This window comes from Myxocyprinus asiaticus, chromosome 25 (genome assembly GCF_019703515.2).
Source record: "Myxocyprinus asiaticus isolate MX2 ecotype Aquarium Trade chromosome 25, UBuf_Myxa_2, whole genome shotgun sequence".
Lineage (NCBI taxonomy): Eukaryota > Metazoa > Chordata > Actinopteri > Cypriniformes > Catostomidae > Myxocyprinus > Myxocyprinus asiaticus.
This window is the reverse complement of record NC_059368.1, coordinates 32114703-32141482: the sequence shown is the minus strand read 5'-3', so window position 1 is coordinate 32141482 and position 26780 is coordinate 32114703. Positions and strand designations below refer to the sequence as shown.

Here is a 26780-nt window from a genome sequence, read left to right as displayed (position 1 = left end):
ATGGTTACCCCTAGATTTCTGACTGATTTGTAAGGCGTTACTGTAGTTGCACCCAGCTGCACGGTGATGTTGTGTTCAACAGCAGGGTTGGCTGGAAAGACAAGGAGTTCAGTCTTGGCTGGGTTGAGTTGCAGGTGGTGCTCCTTCATCCAGGCCGAGATGTCTGCCAGGCAGGCAGAAATTCGAGCAGTCAATGTGGTGTCGTTGGGCTGGAAAGACAAGTAGAGTTGTGTGTCATCAGCGTAGCAGTGGTAAGAGAAACCATGTGCCTGAATGATGGGTCCCAGTGATGTTGTGTATATTAAGAAGAGAAGTGGCCCAAGCACTGATCCCTGAGATACCCCAATAAGTAGCTGATGAGGCTTGGATACCTCACCTCTCCAGGCTACCTTGAAGGATCTACCTGAGAGATAGGAGTTAAACCAGTCAAGCACAGTTCCTGTGATGTCCAGTGAGGAGAACCTGCGTGAAGTTGGCCCCACACCCAATGCCAAATGTCGGCAAAATAGTCTCAATCATTTGTGCTGGTTTGTGCTGTAAAAATTTTCGTTTGTGCTGCTTTGGTTTTTTTAGATATTAAAATAATATTTATAGGTCATTCTGAGGTCACTCAGCCCCCCCACATGCTCCAAATTCACCCCAAATAGTCTCGTTTGTTTGTGCTTCGTTTGTGCTGGTTTGTGCCGGTAAAAGTTTCATTTGTGCTGCTTCGGTTTTTAAAGTATTAGACATTGAATTATAGGCGATGACGTCACCAGCCCCCCCACATGCTCCAAATTCACCCAAAATAAGCTCAATCGTTTGTGCTTCGTTTGTGCCAGTAAAAGTTTCGTTTTTGTGACTGTCTTTTTTTCAACAATACAGTTGAAGTAACAAGGTAAGATCCAAATGGCAAACAAAATCACATAAATAGTCGCATTCGCTTAACTGTTACCTATCCACTGTGCGTTTTCAACTTTTAACGGACACAGCGGATCACAGGATGTGTGGAATGTAACACAAACTCCAAGGTAAGTGTTTTTACTTGTTACTGTATGTAGTTATGTGAATATCAGTAGTAACATTAACATTGTCATAAATACAGGCACCATAATCGGTTTGCTGTAGCTCTGTGTTTATACATACATAGGCTGTGTGTGTGTGTCTGTGTGTGTGTGTGTCTGTGTGTGTGTGTGTGTGTGTGGGCCTGTACAGTACAGGTCAAAAGTTTGGAAACATTAAGATTTTTAAATGTTTTTGAAAGAAGTCTCTTAATCTCACCAAGGCTGTATATATTTGATAAAAATAATACAGTAAAAACAGTAATATTGTGAAACAATACACTTTAAAATAGCTGTTTTCTGTTTTAATATAATTTAAAATGTAATTTTATTTCTGTGATGTCAAAGCTGAATTATCAGCATCATTACTCCAGTCTTCAATGGTTTGTTTGTTTGTTTTTAATTTCATTTTGTTTCTTTATTTTACTTGTATTGTTTATTTTATAGATTATACTGTATATTCTTTTTTCTATTTGTAGTCTATATATGCTTCTATATTTTATACTATGTGTTGGAATGACTATTGTCATGTTCATTGTTTGTAATTTGACTGGCATAATAAAAAAATAAAAAAAACTCCAGTCTTCAATGTCACATGATCCTTCAGAAATCATAGTAAAATGTTGATTTTGTGCTCAACTATTATCAATTATTATTGGTGCTCAATTATTAAGAATGGTTCTTATTTTTTATCAATGTTGAAAACCATTTTAATTGTTGTGGAATATTTTTTTGCTTAATATTTTTGTGGAAACCGTGATGCATTTTTGTGTGGATTCTTTTATGAATAGAAAGGTAAAAAGAACAGCATTGATTTGAAATAGAAATCTTTTTAACAATATAAATGTCTTCACTGTCTCTTTTGAACAATTTAATATATATATATATATATATATATGTATATATATTACTTACCCCAAATCTTTGAATGGTTGTGTATCATGGTTTCCACGAAAAAAGAAAAAAAAAGCAGCACAACTGTTTTCAACTGATAATAATAATGAATGTTTCTTGAGCAGCAAATCAGCATATTAGAATGATTTCTGAAGGATCATGTGACACTGAAGACTGAAGTAATGATGCTGAAAATTCAGCTTTGATCACAGGAATAAATTACAGTTTACTATATATTCAGATAGAAAACAACTGATTTACATTGGAATAATATTTCACAATATCACTGTTTTACTGTATTTTTTATCAAATAAATGCAGCCTTGGTGAGCAGAAGAGACTTCTTTCAGAAACATTAAAACATCTTAATGTTTTCAAACTTTTGACTAGTTATATGTACTTACGTACATACTCGTGACTCGAATTAAGAATTAAGCCAAAATGATTTTACTTTTGAAATTTAATTACTGTGTACTATCTAACATCCCTTAACACAAATAATGGACCTTTAAAAACTTAAAAACATGTGATGATTTATCACATGTGTCCAGATGCCAGGCTTCAAAATTGTGTATTCCCTTTTTTGTGTTTTAGAGAACTTGTTGTTGTATTTAACCATTTCGGGCATGAATTCAATCCATTTCTGAAATGGAACTTCAAGATCAAAAGTCCAGCAATCTTTTGGTCTGGGTGAAAGGGACCCTGGCTCAAAATCAGTGTCATCACTACTGCCATTTGTTTCATGATCACATTCATGAGTAAACCCTAAAGCAGTCCAGATGTTGTGTCTATTTAATTTAATAAAAGTGTACAGAGCCTTTGCAGTGATCTTGTTTTCTAGCTACTTACTAAGCTCTGTCCAGATGCTCTGATTTGGAGTAGCTATGTTGCCATTTTGGACTATGGCCTCTTTTGATGAACACAGGACAGTGAAAATGGAATCTCTGTCAACTGCTGGTTTCTTGGGCATCTGGCATAAGCAAAACATAATTACCCACTTAAATAATCCTGACTCAAAAAATGTCGTTTTCATGTATTACTGTATTGGTCTGAATATAAGGATAATATAATATAGTAATAATATATAAGGATAATATGTCTTATATTAGGACCAATATGGTAATGTTGACCCCTAGATTCACAATGTATTCAAAAAACTAACATGGGTCACTCTAATTAGCATATATTAGTATTAGCAATGAGTTTTCTGTTCAGTAAACATTTACAATCTTAGCTTTCTTGAATGTTGTACCATTATTCTTGAAGTTAACAAATAATATTGTAACTGACAGTGTTAAAACATTGTACTTACATTGGCCAGAAATTTGATTTAGTAACTGCTTTTGTAGTTTGATTTATATTGACTTTTTCTCTACTAACTCTAATTTCCACAAGAGCATCTTGAACAGAAGTGTCACTTGCGCCTAGTGATGGCAGTGAAGTGTAGCAGATGATACTCCATGTAAATAAATACAAAGTTCAATCAGGAAAGATGTGATGATTAGTCTTGACAGAAAGTCTTCAGCAATTCGACTCTAAAAGTGTGTTCACATAGAGGAGATTTGCGCTTTTGTTCTCTTGCCCAGAGCCGAGCGAAAGTGAGTGACAGAAAAAGAGTCCGACAGACACCAGATGAATATTGAACTGCTGCTGTCTGAACACCAATACGTTTTTAATAAACACCATAGTGACCACAAAAAACATTGATAAGAAGGAGTTGTTGTTGTATTAAAACATCTTCATCCAACATTTTGGTAAGAGATTGAAATGACAAACCTGAAATAAAATGCTCACTGCTCATAAATCGTACTGACTACACACAAAACAAGTGAGATCTATTTTAGAAATATATAATGTAGTAGCCGAATATATAGTAATCAGAATGACCGAGACTGCTACTAACCTATATTTAATTTTGGTGACCATTAAGTGATCTATTTTATTCTGTCAGTATTGTATTCAGTAAATATCAGCATTTATAATTCGCCTGTAATTCAATGTCTAATATTTAAAAAACCGAAGCAGCACAAACGGAAATTTTACTGGCACAAACCAGCACAAACGAAGCACAAACAAACGAGACTATTTGGGGTGAATTTGGAGCATGTGGGGGGGCTGAGTGACCTCAGAATGACATATAAATATTATTTTAATATCTAAAAATCCGAAGCAGCACAAACGGAAATTTTACCGGTACAAACCAGCACAAACGAAGCACAAACGATTGAGACTATTTTGGGTGAATTTGGAGCATGTGGGGGGCTGGTGACATCATCGCCTATAATTCAATGTCTAATACTTTAAAAACTGAAGCAGCACAAACGGAAATTTTACTGGCACAAACTAGCACACACGAAGCACAAACAAACAAGACTATTTGGGGTGAATTTGGAGCATGTGGGGGGGCTGAGTGACCTCAGAATGACCTATAAATATTCTTTTAATATCTAAAAAACCGAAGCAGCACAAACGAAAACTTTTACAGCACAAACGGAGCACAAACAATTGAGACTATTTTGCCGACATTTTGCATTGGGTGGGGGGCCAACTTCACACATGTGCGATATAGTGAGATCTGATGGTTGACTGTGTCAAAGGCTGCAGAAAGGTCCAGCAGAATCAGGACGGATGATCTGGATTCAGCTTTTGCCCATCTCAGCGACTCAGTGACAGACAGCAGGGCAGTCTAGGTGGAGTGTCCACTTTTGAAAGCTTGTTCTGAGATTGTTCTGAGAGATTTTTCCCCTTTTTCTCCCAATTTGGAATGCCCAATTCCCAATGCACTCTAAGTCCTCGTGGTCGCATAGTGATTCACCTCAGTCCGGGTGGCGGAGGACGAATCCCAGTTGCCTCCACGTCTGAGACAGTCAATCCGCGCATCTTATCACGTGGCTTGTTGAGCGCGTTGCCACGGAGACATAGCGCGTGTGGAGGCTTCACGCCATCCACCGCGGCAACCACGCTCAATTCACCATGCGCCCCACCGAGAACAAACCACATTATAGCGACCACGAGGAGGTTACCCCATGTGACTCTACCCTCCCTAGCAACCGGGCCAATTTGGTTGCTTAGGAGACTTGGCTGGAGTCACTCAGCACGCCCTGGGATTCGAACTAGCGAACTAGCGAACTCCAGGGGTGTTAGCCAGCGTATTTTACCACTGAGCTACCCAGGCCCCTGATAGGCAGAGATTTGATTGAACACTGCTCTTTCAAGTGTTTTTTCCATGAAAGGGATGAGAGAGACTGGTCTGTAGTGATCTATTTGGGTGGGGTTAAGTGCGGGTTTCTTCAGCAGTGGGGTTACTTGAGCCTGCTTGAATATAGTGGGAAAAGTGCCTGTAAGTAGAGATGTGTTAATTATGTGTGTGAGTGCAGGTAGGATGGACAGAGAAATGGCCTGGAGAAGGTGAGAAGGAATGGGGTCAAGGGAACAGGTGGTGGGGTGGTTGGAGAGGAGGAGTTTAGAGACCTCAGTTTCAGTCAGAGGAGAGAACATAGAGACAGAAGAGTTGTATACAGGAGGCAGGTGTTTGACAGGGTGTGGTGCTGAGAATGTATTGCTGATGGTTGTAACCTTATTAGTAAAAAATGTGGCGAAGACATCTGCTGTCAGTGATGTGTCTGGTGGTGGAGGGGGAGGGCAGAGAAGTGTGTTGAATGTTCTAAACAAGCTACGAGTGTCTGTGGTGCTGTTGATCTTGTTCTAGTAATAGGAGGTTTTTGCAGATTTAACGTTATCTGAAAAAGTTGCAAGCAGAGACTGATATTTACCTAGATCTGATGGAAAATACATTTAGTGTGGGAAGAGAGGTAGAGACAGCAGTGGAAAGGCGTGAGGGTGAAAGAGAACGGAGGTTACGCGAAAGGAAACCAAATGTGGAGTCTGTTTTAATGTAGATGGGAGAGTCATGTTGAATTGAACAAAGTAGTGATCAGAGACATGTAAAGGAGTAACAAGAATATTTGAGTTGGTACAGTTACGTGTAAAAATGAGGTCCAGCTGGTTGCCCGATCTGTGAGTTGCTGTGGTGTGTAGTTTTTCCAAGTCAAATGAGGCCAGGAAAGTATTCAGTTCAGTGGCCTGGGGCTTGTCTTGGTGTATGTTGAAATCACCAAGAACCACAAGTGGCCTACCATCCTCCGGCAAGGAGGACAGCAGGACATCCAACTCCTCGAGAAAGTTTGTCAGCTGACCTAGAGGGCGATAGATGACAACAACGTGTATTTTTGTGGGTTGCATTGTAGTAATAGCATGGAATTCAAAACTAGTATTGTTACATAGTGAAGAGTGTGGTGAAAAAGTCCAGTTGTTATGAATGAGTAAACCTGTTCCCCCACCCCTACTGGTGTGTCGAGGGGTGTGAGAGAAGTTGTTGTTGGAGAGAGCAGCAGGTGTTGCTGTATCCTCTGGACATATCCATGTTTCTGTCAGTGCCAGGATGCTGAGGGTGGACTGTGTGGCAAAGGCTGGAATGAAGTCAGCTCTGTTCACAGCTGACTGGCAGTTCCAGAGTCCCACTGAGAAAGCGAGCGGAGCAGGTGCTGAAGTGCAAAGTGATTCGTGGGTTGCGTTTGGTCTTGCATTGATATCGTGTAAATGGTCTGTAACAGATAACAGGGATGTGCTTGAAGGCATGTGTTATTTGTGAATTAGACATGTTAGTATATAGAAGGAAAAGAGATACAGTAACAAGATTTTCTCACAGGTAGACTCGCTGGTCTTTACACAAGTAGGTCTTCACACCAGGAGGGCTTTACACGAGGGCTACCACTTCTGCTGCCGCTTCCGCATCAGCATTCAAGTCAAATATATACACAATGTTAACGAGCCGTTCAGTGGAAAAAAGCAGGACACGCCTTAATGCTACTTAGCACAACAAAGCTAGTCACGTGGTCAACCGAGGGAACAAACGCGACTTCCGTACACCACAAATAAATTATGCTGCACTTTAGCAATAAATAATACTCTAAAACAAGCACTGTTTATAGACACTAAAAACCACGATAGTTTTACACACAGGACAACCAACGCTAAATCTAGCAGTGAATACCCTGGGACAAGTCAAAACAATATAGCACACACACACCAACCCACGTTTAAGTGACGCGAGTTCAAGACAGTAAACAAACAGCACAAGTTCAAGACAGTAAACAAACAGCACAAGTCTAGCAATGAATACCACTCTACAACTAAGTAAAACAATGAAATAAACAATCTTAACTGACTGAATGTGAATTAGCTGTCAGCCTCAAAGTAGGTGGAGCTCCAGGTCACACCTACCGATGACGTGGACCAATGGCAGTAAGAAGGTGTTTAGCAGCCGGTAAGAAGTTTTTTCTGAAAGTTCATCCAGCTTGCTGTTACAAACCACCGAAACGAACTCAAAAACACCTCCGTTTTGGCCAGATTTTGGTCTAAATGACATCACACCCTTTTGTTCTTCGATTTCGTATGAAGAGTGACATCAACCTACAAATGGCTTTAACAATTCTTGTGTTTACTGATTTTGTTTGGCACAGGTCCAGACTCATCTGCATCACCATTGTGTGGTCGCCGTGGTAATGTTGCTGAGGGTGCCATGCCTAAAGTCCCACCAACACCACCCTCTCCACGGAACCTCATCACCTATGGACACAGGAAGTGCCACAGCCTCGGCTACAAGTGCGTTTGTTTAATTCCCGCCCTCTATTAATACACACAACTCACACTGTTATTTTCTTCATTCTGACCCTGATTAGTCCACTTGACCAGCACTCTTTGTTTTAATAGGCCATAGTCAGAGGAAAAATGGAAGTACAGTATAGTCTATTCAGTATGTCTTACTGTCTTAAGGTCCTTGGCCACATCTTATTCTCACAACCTGTGTCTTCCAGAGTTTGCTGTCCATTGCAGTTATGGAAAGATGTATTTTGAAAAGTTCACACCAGTACAACATATTGTATGAACTGTACTTCTGTCCTCTGCAGCCTTGTTTTCTTTCCCCTCACTGAAATAATCTCCACTTCATCAAAGCGTTTAATCAGCTTTGTCTAGATTATGACTCTTTGTAGAATCTTCGCTTCTGGACCCAGATTTTACATCGGACATCAAGTTGCTACCCAACACAGTACTGAAATTGTTTAGATATCAAAGTAAAAAAAAGACTTTTCTTTATAGTGTGAGTATTTGGTTTCTAAACATCGCTTGAATGTCAATGGCGTCATGCTTTCAGAAGCCAATAATTTACAGTGCAAAACTCAATGTGGATACAAACCATGTTTATCCATGTTGCAAGTGAACCTATATTTAACAGTTGGGGTTGTACTTTTTTTTTTCCTTTCATAGATTTTAAAGGATGTAGGGTATGTCAAGAAACCTGCCTGTGTTGACATCTGCCTAATTTGCCTAGCTTCTACTAAGTTCCAGATGAATTTTCACTTTAAAAATCTGTTGAGTTTAATGTCAACAACAATGTATATTCTCCTCACTTTTAAAAGTTGATGAGCCCATTTATTTTGACATCCTAACTTTGCACAAGTGTAATCATTTTATTATTTACATTTGTAGCAAATACTGCCGCACCCCTGTCAATTTAGGCACCCATTTTTTTAAAACCACTGACCCAGGGCTCAATTCGCGCAATTGTGCTCAAAGAGTGCTCAATTTCGGCCGTTTACTCAGACTTCGTCTCTTTCATGTGTGTTCTGCAGTTTTATTCATAAAACGAACACAGTGGAGTTTAAAAGTGCAACATTTCCAAACGCTGGATCCAGACATCTGCTGGACGACAGTGTGTTGGAAAGTCACACGCCCACACGCGGACAGGCGGAGAGCTCGACGCTGTCTAGCGGCATTTCACTGGGTATGACACACACAAACACACTTGAAGCTAATGGATGAGAGACGATGCTTCATTTCTATCTCCATGGATTATGATGTTATAATTTCAGGAAGCAGTGAAGGGTCGGAGCTCAGTGAGGAGATGTCTTGGCCTGCCTTTGAGAGGTGAGTCTTAGAAAACATTCACTCGAGGACAATTACACGTGCACATACATGACCACGTATGTGAGTACAGATGAGCGCAGCATGTCATCATGGAACCCCATCTTATGAAAACCCCTGCCATTCTTCCTGACCAGATTCAGAAACTCATCCAAAAACTTGGAATGTTTTACCATCATCATCCTCAACATAACTCAACATAAGTTGTTAGACATTGGTTTATTCCATCATTTATCATTTAAAATTAATTTAAACCATCTTAGGTACTGTATAAAACAAAGGTGCTTTGAGACTAATCCAGCATGGCTAAGCTGAACTCCAGACATTGTTCACACAAAATGAAAATACTCAACATCATGACGTTCCAAATCCGTATGACTTTTTTAATTCTGTAGAACACAGAAGGAGGTGTTAGGCAGAATGTTAGCCTCAGTCACCATTCACTTTCATTGTATGGAAAAACAGTTAATGGTCACTGAGGCCAACATTCTGCCTAAGATCGCCTTCTAAAGGATAAATAATGTCATACAGGTGAATAAATGGTGACAGAATTTCCATTGTTGTGTGAATTATCCCATTAAATACTGTATGCATCCAACAGCTTAAAAAGGACTTGGAACAAGAAATTGCATTTTGCTCTCTTTAGCTGCCTGAGCCTTCCTCTTACACTTAGTGATTGCCATCTTCCCTCATCAGTGCATCTCTAATGTAGCTAATGAGATAAATATCCTGTGAATGCATTAAAGAATGTAATTTGTGACTGCTGCTGCCTTCCACGCTCTGACAGGTGTACACAAAAGGCCTACCCTAAATGCATGTCATCAACCGTTTTTTTTTTTCTGTCTCCTTCGATGTTATAAAAAGAAACTTTGATTTATATTGAAAAAGAGGAATTCAGTGAACTGTAAACTTTTATTGTCCACTTTAAATGAACAAGCAGTGCAAATATTGGATATTTGACCATTTTGAGATTATCAGTATGAGATATTAACGGCCAATGGCCTTGCTTGATTGGCCAATTAACAAAATTGTCATTTTCAAAATCTACTAGGCTTTCTTTTCTTTTTATTGAATTTTAAGTACATTATTGTGTTAATTTAAGCAATTTTGTGTACGTCTCATTTACTCTCATTAAATTGTAGTATTACACTGCTCTCTGGAATACTTTATTCAAATCGATCAATCTCTGCATTCTGTAGGCAGATATTTTTGTATAATGAGCGCTCAAATCAATATTTCATGTCCATTATTTATATATTTGGTAAGTGGCTGTGTAATAATTGGGATAATGTACAGTCAGCTAGTCATTAATGCTAAACAAATGCTTAACATTGGGGTCCTGATCACCTTTTCGGGGTTCATTTTACAATAATGACTGACTATTCTGACTTATTGCATGGGGAACACTTAAGTAAGATTGGTCAGTCATAGAATTCTGTGGCATCAGCCATTGAAAAGCCCATATCAGATGACCACTAATGCAAATATGCTTCTCTATAATATAATTTAGAAATGCAACATATGATATATATAACCACAAAAAAGTTTTGACATGTTAGCAAGTGTTTAGACCATAAAAGGAGGTTGAGAAAAGCCAGGCTACAGAACTCTAGCACGGCCTGTACACCATGTGTGTATGTTGTGTGTGAGGGCTGTGACTGACCACTGCCCGCTATGACTGACACTCTACAGGACTCGATTCTACCACTCTCTGGGTCCAGTCAGCAGAGTGGGCCGCATCTCCTGCAGAGGAGCGCTCAGGCCCACCAGGTAACTCAACAACCCTTCAACCCCTGCCGGCGGTGAGCAGGGCTCCCTCTTTCTCTTGATCTGACTTTCCCTCAACCAACCGGGGACAATTGCCATCTCAGTGTGTAGCGGTGCTAAAGTATGTGTTTTCCTGCTGTAAAATCAGGTGGTGGGCTACTTCTCAATCACATATGTGTGATGTTGGCTCTTAGGCTGAAGGCAAAGCTTATTGCTGCTAATCAAAAGCTGCCTCTAAAGCATCCTTTCTGATTGCTTTTGCTTTCTGTTAATCAAAGACACACACATTGCACTTCACTCACATCTTCTGTAAAGCAGTGTTTATGGACTCTTACTTCTAAATGACCGGGTGTTGTCTAGTTCCTCATACTGCAATGTCTTAAATGGGATGTATCATGGAAAACGGGATTTTATTTTTTTATTTTTTATTTTTTTTACTCTTCAGAAATAACATTCTGATTTCGTCGTGTTATTGGTGTTATAACAATGAGCACATTAACATATGACCTCCCGTGTGCATATCAACACATTCAGTATTCAGCAAATTGGAGAGGGTGTTGTCGAGGTTAGCCAATCATAACAGAGGCCTTTTACATACAAATGTCTTAAAGGGAAAGTAGCAAAAAGAGCCTGTTTTATTCTAAGTGTGTTTTTACAGCTGTTTTTTGTGCAAAAAAACAAAACAAAAAAACACATTATATGTGGACCTTTATATGTGGAGTTATTAGAGCTTCTTGTGCTGCTGCCTTCTGCTGGCTCTCAAATTCAATAAAAGAACCTAAACCAAAGCCAACTGGCTCTTACTGAAATAATCTTAGATGATGTGTGAGTCTGACATTTCTAGGCGGAACAGTTGTTTTTTTTATCTGTTTTTGTGAAAGAGGAAGTTTTGGTGGTATTTAGTTGTGGAGAATTTACCATGCAACATTATGCTCTACACTAAGAAGGGATGGGCATGAGTATCCAAGTTCTTGAATACTTGGAAGTGACATGCGTCTCAGTTTAATTTCCTGTGACTACTTATGATCATATTTTGTCTCTTATTTCATGACTACATACATTCATCACTACATACAGGTACATGAAAATGTATGTGCTTTTCCAAATGTTTTGATCAGGTGGATATTTTCTTTTAAAACCCTTTAAACTTTTAAACTAAAAGAAAACAGTTTAACATTTTTTGTTTAGTTGAGACTACAAATGAGATGTGGTTTTTGACCACCTCCAAATGTGGTTTGAGTGATCTAATCACAAAGCCTTTTGGACCCTGTTTACACCTCTAATAATCACTGTCCAGCGTCTCTAATCAGCAATGATCAATCGTGAAAAACATTACATTCCAGCACTTGATTTATATATATATATATATATATATATATATATATATATATATATATATATATATATATATATATGTATGTATATTTTATTTTTTTTATCTTTTTGAATCACAGTTCTGTGATTTGGTTGTGGTGGAATTTTGAGCGGAAACTTGCAGGCCAATTGGTTAGGACATCAACTGTTCACAGATACACAGCAGCCCCCCGTTTGGAGTGTATTTGTGCATATACACACAGGATGTGTTTCTTGCATTAAAAAATAGCTAGAAGAAGTGCAACCGATGTAATGGAACCAAATTTAGGGTCGTGATGCATGTTTTTAAAAGCTCTGTTAATGCCATGTTAAAAACGCAATGTTCATGACGCAAGATGCTAAAAAACAGTGAGATGCGGTGTAGCGGTCAAAGACGCTGGTGAAACTCTCTCCTATGCCTCCCGCGCCCCCCCTTGTCCCACCCAGAGTACTCAGCTGATTTATTTTTCGAGTACTCGAGCAGTCAAAATGACCGTCTCTAGAATTGAGACAGATATCAGTCGATATTACTGATTCAGTTTTGGCACTTTGAGTAATTTCACAACTTTCTCATTTACTCTCTCTTTCTCTTCTTTGTTCCTCAAAAACTCTCACTTTCTTCGCATGAACACTCTGGGGTGTGGCTTTTGTTATATAATCACTTTTGTGATTACAAATGTGTGTATGTTATTAAACTAAATAAAATGAAATTTCTGTTATTGTTTACTTACCTTCATGTCATTCCAGACCTGTATGACTATCTTATTTCCATGGAACATGAATCTCTTGGCCACTCTTTTCCATATTATGAAAATGAATGAGGACTGGGGTTGTCGATTTCCAAAATAAATAGTCATAAAAATTAAAAAAAAGATGCAAATAGTCCAAACAACTCCTGCAAGATATTCCATGTTTTCTGTGCCCATACAATAGCTTTAGGTGAAGAACAGAACAGAATTGAAGTTGTTATTTCTCTCTATGGAAAAGTGTGGCTAGTTTGGAGCAGAAACACATTTTGTTTGTGTGAACTATTCTTTTAATGTCTTCATGTACCATGTTCCAATGTGTGGATTAAGAGTGTGTGTGTGTGTGTGTGTGTGTGTGTGTGTGTGTGTGTGTGTGTGTGTTAATGTGTAGCTTTGCAGAGTCTGAGGAGCTGGCAGTGCATCTGTACCCAGGAGCTGTCACAGTTCAGGGGGTCTTGCGCAGGAAAACTGTCCTCAAAGAGGGCAAGAAACCCACGGTGAGAGCTCACACTCCTCTTTTACTCTTCCTGTGTCACACACCCTCTTTCCTATTCTTATTATATTGTATAGATTCCAGTTCTTTCACCCAATTTCACCCTCATCAAGGCTTTCTTCTCTGATGTTCAATGTCAGTCTGTCCTTATTTTATCAGAGTATCTGTCTCTCACTCCCTCTTTCTATTTCTTGTCACTCTCTCCTCTCATCAAAATCTTCCCTTTTATCTTTTGGTCTACAGTCTCTTAACTGTCAGTCATTTCTCCATTAGCCCCACAAACCCAGCCGTTTCCTTAGAGTGGGCGTTAGAAAGGAGCCAAAGTAGTAAAAGATACAACATTAAAGTGCAATAATGGGAGCTGAGGGACCATTAAAAAAACAAAAAAAACACATGCACATATTTGACCTACCACTGTATCTGCCTGTATATATCTGGTTGTTTGACTTTCTCCATGCAATGAGCAATCTTCCACAAAGGTCTGCCTTGCATAAGACTTGTAATTTGTGGTCTTTGCTAAGGCATGCAGCACTATTATTATGAACCAACCCTTAACCTATACATTCAACTTCAGCATGTAACTTGTCCTGCACGAGTGGTACTACAGGCAAGAATGATACTTCAGATTTTGCAGCTCGTTAAGGAAAGGTATTTTATTATTTTTCAAATCAGTCAGATTTCCAGTTTGTGCCTGGTGGACAACAAAAATTGGAATCCCATAGATCTGAGCCATATATAGTGACCAGATTATCATAGTCACGAATCATGTAAATGCAGCTTCTCAATTGCTGTAGCAAAGTGGATAGCCACGGTTAATATTGTGGAGTTGTGATGTCAAAAGTACCGGTACTTTGGGACCAAGTCGGTACTAAAACAGATACCAGTGTATCTGCGGTACCGGTAGTACAGAGCACCGACTCAATTCGGTCTCCGCATGCAATCTGACTGACACACGACTGCTTCCAAATGCTCACGTGCTTATTTGAGAGTGTGCTCTGTCACTCCTTTTACACTAAATCGTGATATATCCTTTGTGTGGTTATTAAATGGCAAAAGATCTTAGTCTGCATGAGCTGTGTGCTTGAAAGTGAATGTGTGAAGCAGGCTGCTAATAACTCCAAACTCCACAGATATTGAGAATCATGCACACTGTGTGTTGTATTAGATGACAGAGCAGAGTTTGCAGCACATACAAACTATATATTTATATAATTAAATCACAGCATTTGCGCATAAAGAATCACACTGGGCCATGTAGTGAACTGTTTATCCGGGTGAGTGAAGCTTCCATCAGTAACACACGTCAAAATAAAAGCTTGATTCAAAATAAAAGCTAGACACCTAAAATGTAAGTCATTTTGACAAATATATCCCAACTGAATAGTAAAATGTAATATTCACTGTAGTAATAATAATAAGTAATAATACAATTATATTAATAATAATAAAATAATAATAAGAAGAAGAATTAAGCAATATATCACAAGCAAGATTGCTGTTGTACTGTTCTATATTCATATGTAAAACGTTTTAGGAATTAGTTTGATTAGACCTTTTTTGATGATGAAATTAAAATAAACTTTAAAACATGGAATTGTAAAAAATAAACAATAAAATGGAAAACACAGGAGTTGGGAAAAATACAACAGATTTCAGTAGGGCCCTACTTAAAAACACTTAAGCAATGCATTCTTCATTGAGACTTGAAAGAAACATACAATTGTTTTAATTTATTTTTTACATTGAAAAGTAACTTTTTATAGGCTAAAGGTGGGTGTTCAATAGCACATTGGCATATTTTGCTGTGGTATCAAAATTGGTATCGAGAACCGTGAAATTGCACTGGTATCGGTACCGACTACTGAAATTTTTGGTATCGTGGCAACACTGTTGTGGAGGGTGAAGGTTTAGGATATTTAAAGTGCATTGCAATGAATATGCAAACTACGGGGACTACTGTAGGTCTTTCAATTACTCAACCACCCACTTACTCTTTCGGAAACGTTTAATGTTACTTGAATTGGTGCAGTTTTAGTATCTTTATACTGTATTGTTTAACGCTTTTTTTGGAAAATGTTAATAAAACATTGTTGTTACATATTTTGTTATCTTTCCTAAAAAGGAAATAAATGTATTTTGACAGGAAAAGAGTCAAATTGAAGCATTTTCAAAATATGTAATTAATCTCGATTAACTGCGAAAAATCATGCAATTAATCGCGATTTTAAATATTTTAAGCGACTGACAGCACTAGTCAATATTTTCTCTAATGGTTTCTCACTGGCGCTCTTTAGGTGGCAGCATGGACTAAATATTGGGTGGCTCTGTGTGGTACACAGCTTTACTACTATACTGCCAAGTCCCTCAAAGCCACAGAGAGGAAACATGTGAGTATGAAATCCACAGTAGCCTGGCATGCAACAGAGTGGTATCTCGGAAAATGACAGAGTGCATCATGTAAAGCAATAACACGATTAAACCAACATTCTGAAAAAGACTGCTGGCAAATCCCCATATTAATCAGACAATTTAGATCTTTTCATGTCCTAACAAAAGTAATTATGAGTGCAATAAGACACAAGCAGTTATGAAGAGTCAAGCTAATGAAGAAATACGTTTTTTAGAGCATGGAGGGGACAGATTCTTTTTATAGACATTAAAAAGAATATTAATCAGTAGACAAGTGGGTAAAAGCATCTGAACAGTCTTCTGGCCTAGTAAGCTAGTTTAATTAACAATGAAAATACAAGATTAAATTACAATGCAGAATTGCTAAAAATGATGCAAAATAAATGGCAAGTGCGAGCATAACCAGTAATTCCACAAAACCAGTTTTTTTGAGTATTCCAATAGCTTTTCAACACGGATAATTTTGAGAATAAATGTTTAACCAGAATATGGAAATGTGCATGTAAATGTATATCATTGTCTGAGTATGCTGATTACATGTATACACCAATATTCAAAGCTGTGATGCAAATAATGTAAAAGTGTTTAATAAATGCTTAACCAGAATATGGAATTTGATTGGAAAATGATGTGCATGTAAATGTGTTTATTTTCTATTTATTTAGAATATGCAGATTACTTGCATAGACCACTATTCTTAGCTGTGATGCATATACAGTAAGTGTCTTTTCAGAATAAATGCTTAACCACAATCAGAAAATGACTGTGTTTACATGCACATCATTCATTTTAGGAAAAGGAACATTTCTCTTTCACTGACCTTGAGCTAGATAAGTCATCCTCACATTATCACTTCGTCAGTTTGACGAACTGTCTCATGGTACTCAGTGGGATTGTACAGTCTGTCCAGTGGACCTGTATTTTGAAGAGGCAGACATTGTGTGAGCCATAACAAGTTAAGCTGAACTGACTCAATCAGACAGGAAGTCCTGGGTGGTGATCATAGAAATGTGACACTGTCCAGGAGGTGTAGAGAGGAAGAATTGCATGAGTCAGGAAGGATAGAAAACAAAAAATGCTTACAAACAGCATACCTGATTACTGAATATGCTTCAATGCTGGAGGGAGCCAGCTGGTTGCGCTCATTTGATAATGAGATGGATGACATCATCAGTATACAGTGCATCCGGAAAGTATTCACAGCGCTTCACTTTTTCCACATTTTGTTATGTTACAGCCTTATTCCAAAATGGATTATTCATTATTCACAGCTTTTGCCATGACACTCAAAATTGAGCTCAGGTGCATCCTGTTTCCACTGATCATCCTTGAGATGTTTCTACAACTTGATTGGAGCCACCTGTGGTAAATTCAGTTGATTGGACATGATTTGGAAAGGCACACACCTGTCTATATAAGGTCCCACAGTTAACAGTGCATGTCAGAGAACAAACCAATCCATGAAGTCCAAGGAATTGTCTGTAGACCTCCGAGACAGGATTGTATCGAGGCTCAGATCTGGGGAAGGGTACAGAAAAATTTCTGCAGCATCGAAGGTGCCAATGAGCACAGTGGCCTCCATCATCCGTAAATGGAAGAAGTTTGGAACCACAAGGACTCTTCCTAGAGCTGGCCACCTGGCCAAACTGAGTGATCGGGGGAGAAGGGCCTTAGTCAGGGAGGTGACCAAGAACCCAATGGTCACTCTGACAGAGCTCCAGCATTTCTCTGTGGAGAGAGGAGAACCTTCCAGAAGAACAACCATCTCTGCAGCACTCCACCAAACAGGCTTGTATTGTAGAGTGGCCAGACGGAAGCCACTCCTCAGTAAAAGGCACATGACAGCCCGCCTGGAGTTTACCAAAAGGCACCTGAAGGACTCTCAGACCATGAGAAACAAAGATTGAACTCTTTGGCCTGAATGGCAAGTGTCATGTCTAGAGGAAACCAGGCACCGCTCATCACCTGGCCAATACCATCCCTACAGTGAAGCATAGTGGTGGCAGCATCATGCTGTGGGGATGTTTTTCAGCGGCAGGAACTGGGAGACTAGTCAGGATCGAGGGAAAGATGAATGCAGCAATGTACAGAGACATCCTTGATGAAAACCTGCTCCAGAGCACTCTGGACCTCAGACTGGGGTGAAGGTTCATCTTCCAACAGGACAATGACCCTAAGCACACAGCCAAGATAACAAAGGAGTGGCTCCGGGACAACTCTGTGAATGTCCTTGAGTGGCCCAGCCAGAGCCCCGACTTGAACCCGATTGATCATCTCTGGAGAGATCTGAAAATGGCTGTGCACCGACGCTCCCCATTCAACCTGATGGAGCTTGAGAGGTCCTGCAAGAAGAATGGGAGAAACTGCCCAAAAATAGGTGTGCCAAGCTTGTAGCATCATACTCAAAAAGACTTGAGGCTGTAATTGGTGCCAAAGGTGCTTCAACAAAGTATTGAGCAAAGGCTGTGAATACTTATGTACATGTGATTTTTTTCGTTTTTTATTTTTAATAAATTTGCAAAGATTTCAAACAGACTTCTTTCACGTTGTCATTATGGGGTATTGTTTGTAGAATTTTGAGGAAAATAATGAATTTAATCCATTTTGGAATAAGGCTGTAACATAACAAAATGTGGAAAAAGTGAAGCGCTGTGAATACTTTCCGGATGCACTGTAGGTCCAGCTATAACATAGTAACAGAATTAATGAGAAGCACATGTGCGTGCACACACACTTACTATAAAAATCGATTCGAGTTAAACACAGCTACTTGTTTACTCTGACACTCACAATAAACGCACACATTCAGGATTGTGCACAACAGAATCTTAAATATTTCTTATTAACGAACATTGTCTCATTGCAGTTTAAGTCCACCGCCAACAAAAGTGTCTCTGTTGTGGGCTTAATGGCCATGATGGCTGATGACCCGGAGCATCCTGACGTCTTCCTGCTGACCGACTCTGAGCATGGTAAGACAGCCAATCACAATCCATATACTCTGACATCAACCAATCACAAGTCTGAATCACAGAAAGATCACCAATCAAAAAATACTAAATTCACTAGATGCTACAGGCAGCACATTCTACCGTTACTGCTACAATTAGTGATGGGAAGTCTGATTCTTTTCCGTGAACCGGTTCTTTCGGATGGTTCGTTGCAATGAACCAGATAAAAAAAACGATTCACCAGTTCTGTTACGTCATCGTGTAATGATGTCATTGTACATAACGTTAATACTCCGCCGTTGTGGAACACATTCAATAAAGCCATTTGTAAGCGCATATTGCTGATTATTACATTTTATTTAATTAAGTTATAATAATAATAAGGGTGTTTATTGTCATCAGTGTTTCATTCAGTTGTCCTACAATACATCCTACATTCAGGTTTTGCACCTAAAACACCCAGTACTGACACTGATATACAAACGCAGATGTTCTACACATGTCTAAAGCATATAAAGTGAATAAACTAGTCTTAATCAACTCACCCTTTTTTACAGAAACCATGATCCAACTCATTATAACTTCAGATATAATCTGCATGCACAATACTCAATAGTAAAATTAATTTACATCTCTCGACTGAAACGTTTCGCCCCCTCATTCAAGTCCTCGGTTCACGCATGCTCGCTCATCAGCTGCTCACTGATCAGCAGTTCTCAGTATTGGGCAAATTCCAATCAAAAGTGATCATCCCTATGCCCTACTCACTACGAAAGACAGAGCTCTTGATGTGGGCACTCTGAAGGGAGCCTGGCATCACAGTTTAAATGTAGCCTTCACTAAAAGTCTTGTGAAAGGGCCCTTTGTGAAATAATTAACTTTCTTTTGTTTGGAACAGCCTTTCGAGTGGCGTCCCCTTCCGAAGTGCCCTTCAAAGGCACATAAATGCCTTTTGGAAAGTGCCATTATGTCCGAAAGAGGCAATTCTCAGTTCAGTGCACTGGTGACTCGCAAACTGCTGTAATTGACTCAATGTACTGTTGACTCGAGAGCTGCTGTCTCCGGATCAGTATACTGGTGACTTAAAAACTGTTGCGACCGGATTATCTTCATATGTTGATATAATGGTAATACAATCAAGTCATAAACATATTTCCAGTATGTTTTATTTGTTACACTTTCTGTTGTTCAGCAAAATACACCTGAAACATACATTTCGCTCCTTAATCACTTGCATGCTCAATGTCAGCAGCTCATCGGATCTCAGTATGCCAACACATCCGAAAGAGGCGATTCTCAGTTCAGTGTACTGTTGGCTCGAGAACTGCTGCAAGCTACTCAATGTACTGTTGACTCGAGAACTGCTGTGACCAGACCGTTCAGTCCATTTTGTGAACTAGATGGAGTGGTTCATAGTAAAGAAGAATTAGGAAAAGCAGAGATAACCAGTTCTAGGATCATATTACTCCTGGTTATCAGCTCATTTCGAGTCGTAGTGTCAGACATGTCCGATAGACAGGTTAAGATAGAGTAACTTGTGGATCAGTGTTGACTCGAGATGCGAACTGTTTCAAAAGATTCAGTCTGATTTTGTGAACTGGTTCAACTCGTTCACTAAAAAAGAACTGGTTCAAATGATGATTTGTTCACGAACTAGACATCACAATTCTAGTCCGATGTTCATCTAGTATGATTATATCAGTTGGGGGAACAGGGCCTGGGTAGCTCAGCGAGTATTGATGCTGACTACCACCCCTGGAGTTGCAAGTTCGAATCTAGGGCATGCTGAGTGACTCCAGCCAGGTCTCCTAAGCAACCAAATTGGCCCGGTTGCTAGGGAGGGTAGAGTCACATGGGGTAACCTCCTCGTGGTCACTATAATATGGTTCGCTCTTGGTGGGGCACGTGTTGAGTTGTGCGTGGATGCCGCAGAGAATAGCGTGAAACCTCCACACACGCTATGTCTCCGCGGTAACGCGCTCAACAAGCCACGTGATGAGATGCACAGATTGACGTCTCAGATGTGGAGACAACTGAGATTCGTCCTCCACCACCCGGATTGAGGCGAGTCACTACGCCACCACGAGGACCTAGAGCGCATTGGGAATTGGGCATTCCAAATTGGGGAGAAAATAAAAAATAAAATAAAAAATTAGGTGGGGGGGGGGGGGACAATCATAAAAACAACTTCCTCTGACAATTTTACTTAAACAAATTCTTTCCAAAACACATGCACGGAACCTTTCCAAGCAGCTATGCACACAAGAATATTCTGGTTTTCAAGTTACACAGACACAAACATTCAGACGCTCAGCCTATCTGGTCAACAGAAAAAGGCACATTTTGTGAATTCCTGTGATTTTTCTCTCTTGGTACTCATCTGGTCCATATCAGTGCAAATTATTCCTGCCGGACTCTCCTGTTTGAACATGTCCATCATGTAATAAAGAGAGAGACAGACATCTTAAAAGTAGGCTCAAAATTTTTGACTTTATTCACAATTGGAGCGTAGAGAACTACATTCTTTTTGGTAGCGACAAACATTGTTAAAATTAGAAAAAACAAACATTAAATTAGCATGCATGGGATGTGTAGAAGTTTGTGAACTATGGCTGTTCAAATTATGCAAAACTTGGTGCCTACTTAAAGGGATAGTTCACCCAAAAATGAAAATTCTCTCATCATTTACTCCCCCTCATGCCATCCCAAATGTGTATGACTTACTTTCTTCTGTAGAACACAAATTAAGATTTTTAGAAGATTATCTCAGCTCTGTATGTTAGAACAATGCAAGTGAATGATGACAAGAAATTTGAAAGTCCAAAAAGCACATAAAGGCAGCATAAAATTAATCCATCAGACTCCAGTGGTAAAATCCATGTCTTAAGCGATATGATAGCTGTGAGTGAAAAACCGATCAATATTTATAGCCCTACTACTTTAGGATCTGTACTGTACTGTATATGCCCTAAAAATGCTGCTCACCATTGTTTGTTGGTCTGTTTTTTTTTTTTTTTTTAGGAAATTCGTATAAGTTCCAGGCAGGGAACAGAATGAACGCTCTACTATGGTTCAAACACTTGAGTGCGGCGTGTCAAAGCAACAGGCAAAAGGTGAGACAGACTGTGTGTTTGTGTGTTCGTTTATTCAGGTGAGAGCATAAATTAACGCAGTTTCCTTCACTTGGTCTTACATGTTGTTTGGTGCCCATCAGTGTGCACTGCTGACCACCTCAACATAAAAGGTGTGTGTTTAAGCATAATTGTTGATGTTAATTGCTCCTCAGGAGCTGCTATTGTGTTTAAAAAAATCCTCTAGGTTCAATACATTGTGCTCTAACCTCAAAGTCATTGACTCCAAAAACATGTCCCATGAACAGGTGTGTCTGATTCTGCAACCTGAGCAGTGCACTGCCCTCTAGTGCTTGATCTTTAACTAGACACTTCCTGTCAAGTGATGCCACTAAAACAATGCCTATATAAATAACGAAATCTGTTTTTTGCAGAAATGAGCAGATCGTTGTTGTTATTATTTTAAATAAAAATTACAATTTAATACAACAAACTTGTATTGTCCTATAAACATCCACTTAGTAAGACGTGAATTTAGTAACCGATCTTATGGATTCACTGTGTCATTTGCTATGAATCAGTCGTAAAGCAGTTTTAGGTTGTAAAATATACTTGTATATCACATTCAGATTATTAATTGACACGTTTTCTCTCTTTTTCTCAGGTCCCAGCGAATCTAATGTCCTTCGAGTGAGTCAGACCTGGCTGAATCAAAGACATGGATAGCTCATGAATGGCTGAAAGCAGAGGAATATCGGGGGAAAGGAGGAGAAGCAGAATAAAAGAGCAAATGACTCTGTGTTTTTTGTGCATTGGAGCTTTTCCACTGCCATCACCCAGCCTGAGCCCCACTGCAAACTCCTCTTGCACCACTGCCTTAACAAGCAGAGTGTGTGTCTGTGTGTGTATGTGTGTGAGAAGAGATGCAACACCCCCAGCAGCAATGATGTCCCCTGCACTCAATTTGCCTGAAAGGACCTAATTTCTCATTACTTTTAGCTTTGATTTACACTTCCTCCATCTTTCATTAGATTCCAAACACCACCAGAGTGCTCATTCAGGATCATCTTGAACCTCTGGAATTTTTTTCCCTTCTTTTACTTGGTCATTGCTTGCTTTTTTCTATTTTTTTAATTGTTTAAAATTCTGATCAGCCCTCCCCTGCCTTTGAAAAAACACACCCACAAAACAGTTTGAAAAACGCGTCTCTGCGGAAGACCGACCCTCACACGCATACTCGCACAAGACGCTGATTGTCTTTTGACACACTTGAGTTAGACTCATGCAAGCATGACACAAGATTTTCCACAATCAGGTTTAACTGTACAAGTGGAAGACCCTCACTTATTTAAATTAGATTCCAAAATGCAACCAGAAAGGGCTCCGATACTCAATGAGTTCCAGATGAAATTAAACCATTTTCTTCAGCAGTTCTCCTTGAATGTCTACTTCAGAGTTGTCCTATGAACTTCTGTGATGTCTTGTGGATTCTTTAACCTGTTTTATCTCATATCAACACAAACACACTCACAAACAAAAAAACATTTAATTTTACCAGATGGCACCTAAAATTTCAAATGAAGGTGCGTGGGAAGAAGAGCTCGAGAAGGGAAGTGCTCATCACAGCAGCAGCAATGAGCTGTTTGAAGCCACTCACTTGTGGTTCTATAAATGAGTGTGAAAAGATGCCAGTTGAGGATTTCTGCAGCATGAGCAAGACTTCGTCCAGCTTCAATGCTCCTGCAATAAGCACACCGGTTTACACAAGTTCAATCAAGCTCTAAAATAATATTTCGTTCCTTTTTGGAGTCAAAGTGCGATTCCGAGTTTTGTGAGATGTCGTCTACAAGATCACATACATAAACACTTTTATAGTCACTTGAAAGCTGTGAATGTTAGTGGGTGCATCAGTCGGTAGGTTTACATCTCTAAAATTGGGTTTAGTCCCGTTCAGCTTAGGTTTTCCAGTCTACCTGTTGGTTTTCCATTTGGAAAAGTGTGAATGTTGGGAGACCAGGTGGGGGATTTATTTGTGTGCATCAATAGCCTACAATTAACGTTAGTGTGGTACCTTTTGTTATCGATGATATGCTTTTATTTGTTGTTTCATTTTGCTTTGATGTGGTTTCGCTTTATTTTATTTCAGTATTACTGGGATAGTTGCACGTGTCTAGATTATTTTAATTGTCTGTTACATTAACATGTTACGTTTCATTTGGTCTTGTCATTTTCATTTTGAGAGTAACACCACACCTCGGTTTGGCTTCAGTGGGATCGTGCGGATGTTTTCTTTTTCTTGTTGAGCCATTAAGCTTTCCATTTGCCCTCTTGAGAGAACAGATGATGGAAGGTTTGACAGAGATATTTGTTTGCTTTTGTCTCATGCAGCTCAGTGTGTTTGTACTGTAAGTCTTTGTTTGCTCTTCCTACATTAGTTTCTATTTGTGAACAAGAGAAGAGTTCTGTTAAGTTTAGAACAAATGAATAGCATTACTGTATTACTGAAGAATGAAGCAGTTTATTCTGCTGTGCCAGGATGTCTCGGGATGTTCAGTTCAGATGGGTCCATCTTTAGCTTTCCTTAGCAGTCCTTTTTAATTTCATGGATCTGTTCATTTTTCCAAGCTCTGCTTTTCGGTTCCCAGTTGTGTGGAATGTCATACTGAGGTTCAGCATCCCATATTTGAATCCAGCTGTGTGACTTTACTTGGATGATCACAAGACACTTCTGGCGTTGAAGTGCTGAGGTGTCTATAGCCACTTTTCCACCATCAGGCCGAACAGTACTCATTGCAGATCCATTCTGCAGAACCGTTCTGTACTGTTCCACTTTGGGCCTTTTCCATCATGGTGCTGTGAAATCAGGATTAGAATGGATTGACAGACAAGTGAACCATTTTGCAGCACGGCTGAATATTCCGGTTGCTGAGAAATCCAAGCCGGGAGCGGTTTGTAGTTGTACCGTATTGAACCGTGTTCAAGTTGAAATGCTTTTGGAACTATTTACTCACCATACTCAGAACTGTTCAGCCCAATGCTGGAAAAGCAGCTTATGTTTCACTGGCTTTTACTCTACGATAATAAACAGAATTAACTTGGCATTAATGAAAGGTAAGACGAGGAGATGCTGTACAAACGGAAACAAGTTTATTCTCTGGTTTTTCCTTTTAACTCTGAATAAGTTTAATCACAAGTTATTAGCATATCTGTTTGTTTTTATAATTCACGTTGATTTGGCATGGGATATGAGTGGTTGTCATATAAGGGGACAGAGAGATGATTGGATGATTTGGTCAAGGAGTGGAAACTGGGTGTCTTCTGTATTTTTAAACAGAATATTTTTGTTCTTTAAAGTGTCTCTGATCTAAAAGGGAAGACTAAGATTTTAGTAGGACACAGGCAATTCTGAGACATTTGAGAAAAAGATGTTTACGGACAGTTTAGGTAATCTGGGGTAGTTTTTGTTTACATACGTTTGTATTGTATTGAGCCAGATATTAGCACTTTGGGTTGAATCTTTATAGTAGGTTCTAGCTTTGCCACATAAAACAGATTAAAATGGGAGCGAATGTTTGCCAGGTGGGAAAAAAAAAACAATGGAAGTGAATCAGTAAAATTCAGACATGAGCTGTCATGTTGGATAAGCGTTTACATGGTTTACAGTATCAAACTGTGAAGTCCTGTGTGCAGCTGGTTCTCAATATTTGAGTTGTCATGGAGATCTTGTGGTGTTTTTTTTTTTTTTTTTTATCTCCACGGTTTGACCAGCTGCGTGAAAAAAAGAGTGTAGAAATAAGAAATATGAAACGTAAGAGAAGAGGGATTGCGAGAGTACCTGTATGCTGGTAAACATCTCACCAGACACTTTGCTGATATGATTAATATATCTTGACAAGTCTCTGACCTTGTCCACTGGGGACTTGCTAGACACTTTAGGAGCTCTACTCCCTCTTTGGCATTGTCTTGCTTTGTCTCTCTGAAACATTCGTTGGAATTGGACGATGGTTGATGTTGAATAGTAGTTAGAGGGAAAAACTGTGTATGGACAGTAAACAGAGACAGAATAACAGTGTGAAACATCTCACATTGACTTAGCTGCCTCGGTTATCTCATACATATTTGGACCTTTATCATTCTTTTATTTTTCCACATTGTGCTTGTTCATATTTTCCATTCTGTCACACTACATCTCTCTCATGTTCACATTGTTTATTTGTGAACAACTAAGATATCATTTTAATTAAATTCTCCAAGACATTTGTTTGATCATTGTTTTTTCCTAATTGGAAAGAATTTACTTTGAAGCAAAATGATTGGAATTGGAACAGTAACGGAAAGTGTTGTTTTTGTTGTTGCTGTTATTTTTTGTTTGTTTGTTTGTTTGTTGTTAGTTCCATTTTTGGATTCTTTGTGGAATTCTCCAATCTCCAACATACTTTGTACCATGCCATTTCACTGTCTTTATATGTACAATGCATATGATATCATACAAATGCAAATACACACACCTGTAAGTTTGGGCTTTTTCTTTGGCTTCTTGAACTCACCTGCATCACTTGTTTTATGTGATAGTGTATTACAGTGGCCTGATACAGATTTGTAGTGAGTTGGTTAAGAAATTAATTTGTGTATGTGTGTGTGTGTGCGCGTTTTACTCTGTGCCATCCTGTATCACCTGCTCCCACCCACCTTGTATCGTCCCTGTCTGACCCCACGCCGACTGGGACAATGACCCATGGTAGTGCTATGACCTTTGATCTTAGTGATGTGCTCCTGGGTTCCAGACTGGCAAAAACTAATAAACATTTTTGGTTGTATGTTTTTTAATCCAAATGCCTCCTGTGTATTCTTTTGCTTAGTGTGGCTACATTATGTTCGGAAAGGCATAATACCATAGACCTTATTCGAAGTAGCACTAGGTTTGATTTTTAACATGAATGAAAATGACCCTGTGAGGGGATAGACTTATGGTCTCTACAGTGGGTTGTACTGTTATTTAAAGTGGTTTGGATCATGTACGCTGGCAAATCATTGAAAAAACAACTAGAAATTTCAGTTGACAAAAATATCCAG

General features: G+C 39.1%; 1 protein-coding gene across 5 annotated transcripts in view; it reads left to right on the top strand.

Moving 5' to 3' along the window:
- Positions 1–26520, top strand: part of LOC127416096 (ras-specific guanine nucleotide-releasing factor RalGPS2-like) — a 194290-nt gene extending 167770 nt beyond the window's left edge. For 4 of the 5 annotated variants that reach the window (XM_051655238.1, XM_051655234.1, XM_051655235.1 and 1 more), the window contains 9 exons: positions 7456–7597; positions 8626–8777; positions 8866–8920; positions 10610–10687; positions 13175–13280; positions 15571–15663; positions 18552–18657; positions 21658–21749; positions 22372–26520. In XM_051655238.1, the coding sequence (XP_051511198.1) occupies positions 7456–7597; positions 8626–8777; positions 8866–8920; positions 10610–10687; positions 13175–13280; positions 15571–15663; positions 18552–18657; positions 21658–21749; positions 22372–22401 (854 nt within the window). In that variant the 3' untranslated portion in view covers positions 22402–26520. The remainder of the gene's footprint in view (positions 1–7455; positions 7598–8625; positions 8778–8865; positions 8921–10609; positions 10688–13174; positions 13281–15570; positions 15664–18551; positions 18658–21657; positions 21750–22371) is intronic. The other variant, XM_051655239.1, reaches the window with a different exon arrangement.
- The last annotated feature ends 260 nt before the right edge of the window (positions 26521–26780 follow it).